This window comes from Pelodiscus sinensis, unplaced genomic scaffold, assembly GCF_049634645.1.
Source record: "Pelodiscus sinensis isolate JC-2024 unplaced genomic scaffold, ASM4963464v1 ctg74, whole genome shotgun sequence".
NCBI lineage: Eukaryota > Metazoa > Chordata > Testudines > Trionychidae > Pelodiscus > Pelodiscus sinensis.
In genome coordinates this window covers 523913-536103 of record NW_027465947.1, presented here as the reverse complement: position 1 = coordinate 536103, position 12191 = coordinate 523913, and the positions used below count along the sequence as shown (strand labels likewise).

Below are 12191 nucleotides of genomic sequence, written 5' to 3'. Positions count from 1 at the left end.
GAATTCCGTACTGTTGGGCTGAACTCCGCCACGGTGGGTTGAATTCCGTACTGTTGGGCTGAACTCCGCCACGGTGGGTTGAATTCCGTACTGTTGGGTTGAACTCCGTACTGTTGGGTTGAACTCCGCCATGGTGGGTTGAATTCCGTACTGTTGGGCTGAACTCCGCCACGGTGGGTTGAATTCCGTACTGTTGGGTTGAACTCCGTACTGTTGGGTTGAACTCCGCCATGGTGGGTTGAATTCCGTACTGTTGGGCTGAACTCCGCCACGGTGGGTTGAATTCTGTACTGTTGGGTTGAACTCCGTACTGTTGGGTTGAACTCTGCTGTGGTGGGTTGAACTCCGTACTGATGGATTGAACTCCGCCACGGTGGGTTGAATTCCGTACTGTTGGGTTGAACTCCGTACTGTTGGGTTGAACTCCGCCACGGTGGGTTGAATTCCGTACTGTTGGGTTGAACTCCGTACTGTTGGGTTGAACTCCGCCATGGTGGGTTGAACTCCGTACTGATGGATTGAACTCCGCCACGGTGGGTTGAATTCCGTACTGTTGGGTTGAACTCCGTACTGTTGGGTTGAACTCCGCCATGGTGGGTTGAACTCCGCCACGGTGGGTTGAATTCCGTACTGTTGGGTTGAACTCCGTACTGTTGGGTTGAAGCTCCTATTCAACCTTGGTGGGTCCTGTGCTTTGGGGCGGATTTGCTTGCCTCAGAGGCTCACAGCAGACCTCAATTTAGGCAGCTCACAGGGAGCATCAGCTTGTTTTTTGCTGAGCTCCTCTCACCACTGGCCAGTATGAGGAACAGGGGAAACCAAACTCCACGGTCTTGGAGAACTCTCCAAATGATACAGGGCTGAAAAACCCCATTTATTTCCAAAGAGACTTCTCCCTGAATGGAAATGGGGAGCAGTGATGGAGGGAATGGGCCCACCCTCACTCCAGGTTCCAGCCCAGGGCCCTGTAAATGTCTCCAACGCCTGACAGCTACAAACCCCTGGCTACTTCCCACACCTTCCTTATCTCGGCTCTACCCCCTGTACCCACATGCACTTGTTCCTCCGAGCTCCTTCTGTCACCTCAGCGCCTCGCCCACCGAACAAACGGCAGGGGAGCCCTTTGGAACCGCTCTTAATTGGCCTCACGTCTTCCAACTAGCCTGGCTCACTTGGCTCTGGAGGCCGTAATTGCCTCCGGGAGCTTAACTGCCCTGATTCTGGCAAGTTCCTACCGGTTCTGAGTTAGCCCTTGTTAGTTTACCCTGGGAACGGAGACTTACTCAATCTCTGGCTAATGTATTTCCCTCCTACCCCTCTGGCCTGGCCCGGCCCGGTCACAATATGTACACACACTGCGGACCAGTGGCAGGAATGACACCAGGACATACATGCATGGGGCTGCCAACTTTCCAACTGCACAAAACCTACCACCCTAGCCCCACGGCCCCGCCCCCTGCCCTCACTCACTGCATGCCTCCGCTATTGGTGGTTCGTTCTCCCACGCCCTCACTCACTTTCACTAAGCTGGGGTCTGGGGGTGTGGGGTACAAGAGGGGGCTTTTGGCTGGGGCCTAGGAACTGGAGTGCGGGATGGTGCCGTGGGTTGAGGCATGGACTGGGATTGTGGGAGGGGGCTCGGAGCTAGGGCAGGGGGGATGTGAGGGTTTTGGCTGGGGGTGCAAACTCTGGAGCGGGACGGGGCTGAGGCGCGGGGCTGGGGTGCGGACTTACTTTGGAGGGCTCCAGGAAGCAGCGCAGCAAGGCTAAGGCAGGCTAGGCCCCACCTGTCCTGGGCGGTTCCACGCTGCACTCCGAAAGCGACCATCAGGTCCAGCTCCTAGGCTGGGTGGGGTCCAGGAGGCTCTCGCCCACAGGTGCCACGCCCCTCAGCTCCCATTGGCTGGTCCGTGGCCCGGGGGAGGTGCAGAGCCGGTGCTCAGAGCAGGCAACGTGCAGAGCCTCCTGCCATCCTGTCGAGGAGCCGACCTGCAGGCCACAGCAGGGTGTTGGGACAGGTGGGGACCAGCCTACCTCAGCCCTGCAGCACCATCAGCCGGCCTACCAACGGCTCGGCTGGCAGTGCTGACTGGAACCACTAGGGTCCCTTTTCGACCGGGTGTTCCCGTCAAAAACCAGACACCTGGTCCCTGAACATGACCTGGAGTTTTCTTTCTGACAGAGACTCCAGCTGGCAGTGTGTTCTGGGGCTCAAACCGCTTCAGGCGACGACTGGTCTGCCAACGCCCATGCTCGCCAGGCCCCGTCACAGGAAGACAAGGGCGCTAGACGCCGCCGGCACAGCTCATCGTGGGCATGCCTGGTCTGACGGCACATTACTTCAAAGCTTCTGTCTGAAGCCCCTAGAAATAAGCGTGTTGGAGGACAGCGCCTTTTCCTCCCATCGGCCTTCTTAGCGTGCCAGGTCCTCAGACTGGGCCAGGAGCTGGGAGAAGTCAAGGGAAAACCTGCCTCTCACAAGAGAGTTACGGTTTCCGAAGAGACTTTGGCATTGTCAGACTGACATTCAATATAGCTGAGGGAGAACTCTGGTCCTTGTGGAAAACAAGACATAGCCAAGGACCGTGCTGCGGGAGACTGTGGTTAGAAAATGGCATGTCTGCTAGGTCTGGACTTTACTGTTTTAACTACAGTCCATCTGGCTGTCTCATTAGTTGTAATCACATTACATTAAATGAGTTTGTGCTCCGGCTGAGACAGACTGTGCTGACACCAGGCTGGCTGGGAGATCCTTGTATCAGACGATTGTGCTCTGAATGGAGCAGGGACTCCGTTACGTGGAGAACAGGACTGTCAAATGAAATGCTTGTTTACATTTATTTTCCTCTGAAAAGCAACTTTCCTTCACTATCAAATTCTGCTGGAGTCTCTCCTGTCAGCTGGCGGACGGCTGACTATTATCCTGCCACCAACAGGACAGAGGCAGTGGGTGAGGCAGAATCCATTTTCCATGCCCGGTTCTTGCTCAGATTGTACTGACACGAACAACCGCACAAGCTTGCAGCTGGCAAATTACGACCCAGGATTTCCATGGTGTAAATTACTTGAGTCCTACTTTGGGGGAAGGAGGGAAGGGGCAAATCTTCATCCCAACCTTGGCTTTGCATCCTCCTTCCCTACCCTTAAAAACAAACCCTCAATCGCACCTGGGAGTCTGCTGCGTTGAGTCGAGAAAGCTCATTTCCTCCACTGGAGTCTAATCAATGTCTCTCCCAGGGCTGAGCTGTGTGTTGCTCATTGATTTCTAAACGGTTCCCTTGACACCTCCCTTGGTAATTAGAGTGTCTTCAACAAGCAGCCAAATTCCAGAGTTGGAATCCCCAGTGAAATGCAATTGAGACGTTGCTCGAGAACAGGAAAAAGGAAAGAAAACTTGGGCCCTCTGGCTGGGCTTTCCCGCTTTGCTCTTGCACTCCGTCCGCCCCTGAGCTGCGCTGGAGAGAGAGGCGCCGGGTGCCCACGGAGAGCTGTGGACAGCAAGCGCCTGGGAGCTGCCTTGCTCCCGCACACGGCTGCCTGCTGCTGCGGGTGAGTGAGTTCTGCGAGCCGCGGATCCACAGGCACCGTTGCTGCGGGGGGAGAGTTTCCTTCAGCACAAATGTCCCAAGATCCAGCCCTGGTTGCGGGACAGGACAGCGAAAGGTGGCCGTGAGGTCTCCTAAGCTGGGAATGGATGAGCGGCATTAGTGCTCACGGGCAGATGCTGGGGAAGGCAGAGTGCCAGGCTCCGTGCGGCTGGAGGGGGGCGCGATGGCTAACGACCCCTCTCCCGGCTACAGGCGGCTTCAGGCACGAGAGACGGCCCCGCAGAGGGCCCCCACTCGGAGGAGAGAAGGCAGCAATGTCCTGGCGGTGCCGTTCGGCTGCCTGTGTATCTCGCCGCAAGCCACACGGGCTGCACTGTCTGGTGGCAAGCGAAGGTCTGTCTGGGCAGGAGGCTCCCGTCATCGCCCCCACTTGCCCGTGCCAGGCACTGCTAACCAGCTGCGGGGCTGCACTTCAGCACTACGCCAGAGGATCCATTTCTCGCTCTGCAGCGGGCTGTGAGCTGGGGGGCAGGAAGACACGCGACGGGCTGAGACCCCCAAGCGCACTTCGCGCCGCGGAGCAGCCTGCACCACGCACTGCGTGGCCCTGCCTCTGGCTTGCGGGAGAAGGAAGTGTGTCGGGGAGCAGGCCTGCCTGCGTGAAGCCCACAGGCTAGCCAGTCACTACTCAGCTGCCTGGCTGCTCGCGGCTTTGCTGCTAGAGCAGGAGGCCAGGGAAAGCAGCGTGTGGCCATGAACCAGCTGCTAGGAGCCTCGACTCTCGCAGCCCCTCTGCTCTGTTCTAGGGAGGCGCTACCCCGCCCCCGCCCCCAGCACATCCCAGCGCCTGGTGAGCAGACGCTGAAGTGTCTGCCCCTGCCCTGGGCCTGAGGCTGTCTCTTTGGGTGCTCCCCCGCCTTGTCAGGCACCCTGGAGAGCAGGCCTCTCCGCGCTCAGCTCTGCCCAACAGGCCACGCTATCCCGCCAGAGGAAACTGGCCCAAGAGCCCCTTTGTGTACCACGCTGGGAACCCGGCTGGGTCCAGTGCATCGCTGCCTCCAGAGCCAGATGGCAGGGTGGGGCGCGATGGAGAAGGGACGCCGCCCTTGCCTTGCGGCCTTACCTGAGCGGAGCTGTTTGATGCGCCCGTTGCTGGTGGCTGTATCCACAGGAAGGAAGTCCTTGAACCAGGAGATTTCAGGGTCTGGGTTGCCACTGGCGGCGCAGAGCATAGTAGCCGTGCGAGCCTTTTCTACCACCTTCAGCTGTGGGCCCATGTCGATGGTTGGGAAGCCGGAGGGGAGGTGATCCTCTGCAAGGGGAGACAACACACACCAGACATCAGTTACAGTGTGCACAGCAATGGGATCCAGTCCTGGCGGCAGCAGGGCCAAGCTGCAGCATCCATGCCTGTGCTGGAGAGCGTCAGCCCAACTCCCCCGCACCTACAGCCACACTGCGGCCCACGCCGCAAAATGGGTGGTGCTCAGCAGTGACCTTCCACCCCCTGCGCAATGTGCTGCACCTGGGCACACACCCACGTGTGCCCTGTGCTGTGGCAGCATCTCCTGCCCACACAGCGAATAGCTAAGGCCCTGCCAAACTCACGCTCCATTTTAGTCCATTTCATGGCCATAAGATTTGAGCAATTGTACATTAAACGATTTTACCTACTTACATGTGAAATCTCGGTGCTGGAATTGCAGGGGCCGTGGAAGGGTCACAAGGTTACTGGGGGATAAAGGGGTTGCTGTGCTGCTCCCCTCACTTCTGCACTGCTGCTGACAGCGCTCTACAGAGCTGGGCCATGGAGAGCGGCGGCTGCCGGCTGGGAGCCCAGCTCTGAAGGCATAGCTGCCAGCAGCAGCAGTGCAGAGGGCTGACATGGTAGGGTGTTGCCACCCTTACTTCTGTGCTGCAGCGGGTGCAGAGCTGCCTTCTGAGCTGGGACCTGGCCAACAAGCACTGCTCTCCAGCCGCCCAGCTCTGCCGGCAGCGCAGAATAAGGGTGCAACTCTGCAACCCCCTACCATAAGCCTGTGATCCCCTTTCAGGGCAGGACCCTAAATTCACCAAACGCTGCTCTCCCTGCTGCGCAGCCGAGGGTGAAAGCACGAGACTAGATTTCCTGGGCCATGCACTTGGTAGGGCCCCACGTGTGCTGCCCGAGGAGACGGGGACTTCATGGCAACGGGTGAGCGTTCTCCTGCCAGCTCCCAGCGTCTCCCCGGCCATGCCGCAGCGGCACAGAGCGCAGATCCGGTAGCACGCAGTGCACGCTGGCCTCTAACAAGCTCCACACAGGTTGCCTGGAAATGTAACTCTGCTGGGACAAATTGCCTGGGGACATGCTCATGACTCTCACTCACAGGCAAGCTCCGTCTCTCCAGCGGCAGGGGTGTGGCGGCATGCACGGAGCCAGAGGTGCGCCAAATGCTCCACAGACACGCTACAAACAACCCAACGGCACCAACGGCCCAGAGAAGGAAGAAGCCTCTTCCCCTTCTCCTAGGCAGGCTCCCAGCGAGGGCCCAGGTACAAATCCCCCGCCCCAAGCACTGTTAGGACGCACACGCAAGCGGACATCTCACCGTGCAGAGCCCTGCCGGGGGGGCACGAGGAAGCTCCCGCCGGGCTGCGCAGGCAGCGGAGGTGCCCAGGAGATGCCTGCTAGGGCGGCTGCTATGCCCTGCTCAGAGCACAGAGCCAGCCCGCTGGAAAGGGAAGGCTGAGTGGGTGGCTCTGCCATCCGCCCACAGGCAGGCAGGAACAGGCAGCTCCAGGGCAGCGGTCAGCAAGCCAGGCAGGCCGGCGCTCACGGGCGCCCTTCAGTGGCAAGATGCACTGGCCTGTGCTGAGCCCGAAAGGCAGGAGAAAGGGGCCCGCTTGCGCGGAGAGACCGCCCGGAGAGCACCAGACGTGCAGCTCTTCTCTGCACCCTTCTCTAGTCTGAGAGCAGAAGAGACCCAGCTACTCCACTCCAGGAATGAGGCCTTCTGCTCAGCAGCACACCGTTCCAACCTGCTGACCCCACCAGCCCGGGATCCTGCCTCCCACCGCCCCTCCCGGCCGAGACGCGCTCACAGCAGATACATTTGACAGCTCCTCAGCAGCAGCACAAACGAGGTCCCTTTGGCGACTAATCTCAACCCTCCCTGCCTAAGATCTGCGGAGAATCCCGACACTTCCCGCGTGTGCGTACACCCAGGCTCCACAGCGCCAGGCCACATCTGCTGTAAACAAAACCGAAGGCCAGAACGCGGCTTCTGTGTTTGGATGCGGAGCCAGCCAGGCTGCTCCGAAGGGAAAAAGCTATTGAGGCTTATTAAGAGCATGAGCCGTATTCTGTGTCCCAGCCCGGCCTCCCTAGAAACCTCCCCGGCAGCAGCAAACATAAGAGGGTTTTCTGAAAGGTACCACTGAAAACTTGTCCTTTCCCAGTCGCTCCCCATTGATTTTCAAAGACAAAAGGCAAACGGCTTAAAGAGAACGACCCCAGAGACAGCATTCGACAACAAGCAACCGCAGCCGACAACACAGACTGCTCCTGCGCTCGCGGGAGAGACCGCAGAGCAGCGCGGCACAGCCGGAGCTGCGGAGGGGGCGAGACGCCGCGGGACAGCAACACGCACTCCCCGGGCGCGCAGCCCACGCCTTGCACTCTGCGCCGTGAAGGCAGCGGTTCCGACTGGGGGCTGAAAGCCCCAGGTGGGGGGAGCTGAACGCCACACTGAGCATTACCGGCTTGGCTGGCTTGCGAAGAATTCCCGCGCAAGGCACGCTAGCCTGTGATGTGCTGGACCCCACGTGCGGGTGGCGCCTTAGCACTAAAGCTTTACCAAATCCAAGGGACTCCCTTGCACAAACGCTCGTGATCTGCAAAGCCCCCAGCGCCCGGGCACGTGGGCTAAAGGAATCTCCCACTGAGCTCAGTCTGGTTCCAGGAGCCTGGCTCAGACCTCCGGGCAGGGCGCGGACCGGGGCCTCTTTGGGGCAGGAGGGACTCAAAGGCAAGGGAAGGCTTCTGAGACGAAGCGCGACAGGAAGAGGCTTTCGTGGTGCCGGGAAGACCCAGCCTAGCACCAGGCTACAGGGGGCCTCCCTCACTAGCCATTTGGAAAGAATCATCTCAGCCTCTAAAGAGCCCAGCACCGCGCAATACGCGTCCCGTGGGCATGTCTGCTGCCAGTCGGTGCCCCCCCACAGGCACAAAGGGCACCCCCAGCTTTTCCAGGGCTTTGGGCGGGTGGGTGCTGGAAAAACCGCCGGGCTAGGAGTCCCACAGAGCGCACACACACTCTCACTGCCCAGAGTCAGTCCCAAGGCGAGGAGTTCCACAGAGCGCACACACACACTCACTGCCCAGAGTCAGTCCCAAGGCGAGGAGTTCCACAGAGCGCACACACACTCTCACTGCCCAGAGTCAGTCCCAAGGCGAGGAGTTCCACAGAGCGCACACACACTCTCACTGCCCAGAGTCAGTCCCAAGGCGAGGAGTTCCACAGAGCACACACACTCTCACTGCCCAGAGTCAGTCCCAAGGCGAGGAGTTCCACAGAGCGCACACACACTCTCACTGCCCAGAGTCAGTCCCAAGGCGAGGAGTTCCACAGAGCGCACACACACTCTCACTGCCCAGAGTCAGTCCCAAGGCGAGGAGTTCCACAGAGCGCACACACACACTCACTGCCCAGAGTCAGTCCCAAGGCGAGGAGTTCCACAGAGCGCACACACACTCTCACTGCCCAGAGTCAGTCCCAAGGCGAGGAGTTCCACAGAGCGCACACACACACTCACTGCCCAGAGTCAGTCCCAAGGCGAGGAGTTCCACAGAGCGCACACACACACTCACTGCCCAGAGTCAGTCCCAAGGCGAGGAGTCCCACAGAGCGCACACACACTCTCACTGCCCAGAGTCAGTCCCAAGGCGAGGAGTTCCACAGAGCACACACACTCTCACTGCCCAGAGTCAGTCCCAAGGCGAGGAGTTCCACAGAGCGCACACACACTCTCACTGCCCAGAGTCAGTTCCAAGGCGAGGAGTTCCACAGAGCGCACACACACTCACTGCCTAGAGTCAGTCCCAAGGCGAGGAGTTCCACAGAGCGCACACACACTCTCACTGCCCAGAGTCAGTCCCAAGGCGAGGAGTTCCACAGAGCGCACACACACTCTCACTGCCCAGAGTCAGTTCCAAGGCGAGGAGTTCCACAGAGCGCACACACACTCTCACTGCCCAGAGTCAGTCCCAAGGCGAGGAGTTCCACAGAGCGCACACACACTCTCACTGCCCAGAGTCAGTTCCAAGGCGAGGAGTTCCACAGAGCACACACACTCTCACTGCCCAGAGTCAGTCCCAAGGCGAGGAGTTCCACAGAGCGCACACACACTCTCACTGCCCAGAGTCAGTCCCAAGGCGAGGAGTTCCACAGAGCGCACACACACTCTCAGTGCCCAGAGTCAGTCCCAAGGCGAGGAGTTCCACAGAGCACACACACTCTCACTGCCCAGAGTCAGTCCCAAGGCGAGGAGTTCCACAGAGCGCACACACACTCTCACTGCCCAGAGTCAGTCCCAAGGCGAGGAGTTCCACAGAGCGCACACACACTCTCACTGCCCAGAGTCAGTTCCAAGGCGAGGAGTTCCACAGAGCGCACACACACTCTCACTGCCCAGAGTCAGTCCCAAGGCGAGGAGTTCCACAGAGCGCACACACACTCTCACTGCCCAGAGTCAGTCCCAAGGCGAGGAGTTCCACAGAGCGCACACACACTCTCACTGCCCAGAGTCAGTCCCAAGGCGAGGAGTTCCACAGAGCGCACACACACTCTCACTGCCCAGAGTCAGTCCCAAGGCGAGGAGTTCCACAGAGCACGCTCTCCCCTAGGTCCAGGACAAGCAGGGACAGGAGCTCCCAGCTACACCCCCCTGGGGCGACGTCTAATCGTCTTTTAACTACTAGGCCCCCCCGTGGCTGGGAAACGCTGAGCTCTCACGGTCTGCGCTGACCACTCGGAGGGCTGCCCACACACAGCCACGGGGCAAGCCCACCCCAGTGGTCCCAGCATGTGTCAGTCTTTGCACTGGCAATACAAGCGCAGCCAGGCCTGGGGCCTGAGTCTGGGCCACAGCACGCCGAGGCCCGGCGCCACTGCCCCTTCCTACGCGGCGGCTAAGGCCCAAAGGGAGGAGCCCATCCGAGAGGCAAACCCCACCCGGCACCGCAGCAGGCTGAGCCCTGGCCAGCAGCAGCAAGTGCCACCCCCGCGGGACCCGCCGGGCCCTGGTAGCACACGGCGGCCGAGCCAGACAGCGGGCCTGCGGGTGGCTGCAGGTTGCTCTAGGCAGCTCCCCTCGTTCCCCCGACCGTGTTTCCTCTGTCGGTGGGCAAGGCTCCCTCCCCCCCGCCTCTGAGCACGCTGGCCCCCGGCTCCCACCCCCATTCACAGCAGCTGCTCAGCCTTTCATCCCTGTGCTCATTTGCCAGCTCAGCTTTCCTCCAGGGGCCGACACCTGGCCCCACCCTCTGCCCCAGCTGGAGCACAGCAGGGCATGGGCAGCCCATCCCAGCGTCAGTCTGCGGGACACAGGGAGCAGCGCTGCATAACAGGCCCGCGTGCAGGAAGGGAGCAGCCGTCCTTGGTGCACAGAGCACTCGGCGGCGGCACCCCAGGGCTCAGCTCAGTGAGCTCTCCAGGGCCAACCCTCGCCCGGCTGCAAAGCTACACGCCTGCGTTGCAGGGCATTGCCAACAGGCGCCAATAAACCCCTTACTCCACACTCGCCAGGTGCCTCTTTGTGTCAACGGCTTTCCCACAAAGACTAGCTTTGATGAAACGATAGCGAAAACCATAAACCCTTTTATGGGCACTGTTCTTCATGTCCTGCGCCCGTAAAGCCAGGCCCCCTCAGTGCCATAAGTCCAATCGCTCGGGCTGCAGCGGGAGAAAAGAAACGATGCCCAATATATTCTGAAAATAACAAAAAATTGTGGAAAGTACCTTTTCTATATGTTCCATTACAGCTGTAAGGTTAACTCTCGCACAATCCGTCAAAAGCTTTCTCCCCTTGGAACAGCTCATTCTGGGTGACAAACGGGGCCATAAACCTGTCACCGCGCTGGAAATACCCTCTCTGGCCACCGGTTCGCTAGCACGCCCCTCACCTCAGCGCCTCCCAGCTCAGTGCAACTCTCAGGGCCTCGCCAAGAACCCCCAAAGCTGCTTTGTGCTTCCTGGCCTGACGCTGTGCTCTCGGCTCGGCCGTGGCGGCTATTTGCACAAGCCAGCACGACGCACAGACGTGCACACGCACACGCACGCAGCCCAACGGTTCTATCGCTCCAGGAGCAGACCTGTCGGGACGCCCCGCCTGCTGTTGGGTGGGAATCGACCTGCAGGCAGAACACTGGTGGGGCAGGGGGGCTGCGTTGCATTTGGCGCATGGCTACCAGCACCACCCGGAGAGGGCGGGGCAGACGTCCAACACTACTGCATGGGGCAACAGGTGCATTCAGCGCCTGGGCCAGGGCTCTCGCCAAGCTCAAAATCACTTCTCCGTAAGGGTTCCGAGCAGAGGCCTGTGCGGCCCTGCAACCCAGGGGCTGTTGGGAGGGCAAACGGTCTGCTGATGAGCCCTTACGACAGTTCCACTCTTGCTGGATGATCAGGGTTATTTTATACATTTCACAGGCCTCCTAACTGCCCTCCGAGGCCCTGAAATGCCGTAGCAAATGAAAACGATCAGTGAGAGGAAGACGGCCATTTAGAGCCCCACGAGTGGCAGGCAATATTAACGAATGGAAGAGGCAGGCTAACAAGGCTCCGATGCGCACTCCACTCCGAACAAACAGCCTGCACTCCTCCGGCACACACTACACTGAGCGGCTGCGCAATTAGCGCAAGACAATCAAAAGCAACAGAGCAACTGAGGAGCCCAGGAGAGGGGCATCATTTCGTGTGACAAGAGGATGCAGTGAGGTGGCTCCGTTCAGGCTGAACAAGCTCTACGCCGAAGGCTTGTTATTAATTGCTCGGAGAAGAGACTCGTCCTTTATGGGCTTGTGTTTTCACAGGCGTCCACGTCAACGCTCAGCAGAGAAGTGTGATTTAAGGCCCCGCTCTCTGAAGGCTCCCGGTGCCAGCATGAAAGCCTGGGAGGAATGAGACTGCCCGCGTGCGTTCTCCACCAACTCAACGCACATTCCAAGAGCACCGGCACCATCTTGCTACCTGCCTGAGGAAAAGGTGCAGTGAAACGAATGTGCTTCAAAGGCAACAAAGTATTAATCGCTGGGCTGGTGAGTAGGAACACAGGCGTGGCTGTTACACAAACCCTCATCGCCAGTGGGATCCAATGACAAACCCGTCAGCACCCGCGGGCATCACTCCGAAAACAACATGCTGAGGCTGTTGCTTCAAAATGTCACTTACTGGAAACCCCCAAACCGAGCCGTTGAGAGACTGTCTCCGAGCGAGCCTCATGCAATAGCACACACCAGCTGAGATGCGAACAAAACCACTGGAACCTCTTCAGACTAACACACAACAGCAGCAGGGAAACACTCCTAAAAAGGAGAGTCTGAGTCACGCGGCGCAAAGGAGGAGGAGACCTAAGGAAATTCAAGGCACGTGGTGGAAGAAA

The 12191-nt window shown here is 59.4% G+C and overlaps 1 protein-coding gene across 1 annotated transcript in view; it reads right to left on the bottom strand.

The window, feature by feature from the left end:
* LOC102455999 (receptor-type tyrosine-protein phosphatase F-like) overlaps positions 1–12191 on the bottom strand; it is a gene marked incomplete at its 3' end in the record, with an annotated part of 547172 nt that overhangs the window by 93454 nt on the left and 441527 nt on the right. The window contains exon 6 of the mRNA XM_075917250.1: positions 4672–4860. Coding sequence (XP_075773365.1) covers positions 4672–4860 — 189 coding nt within the window. The remainder of the gene's footprint in view (positions 1–4671; positions 4861–12191) is intronic.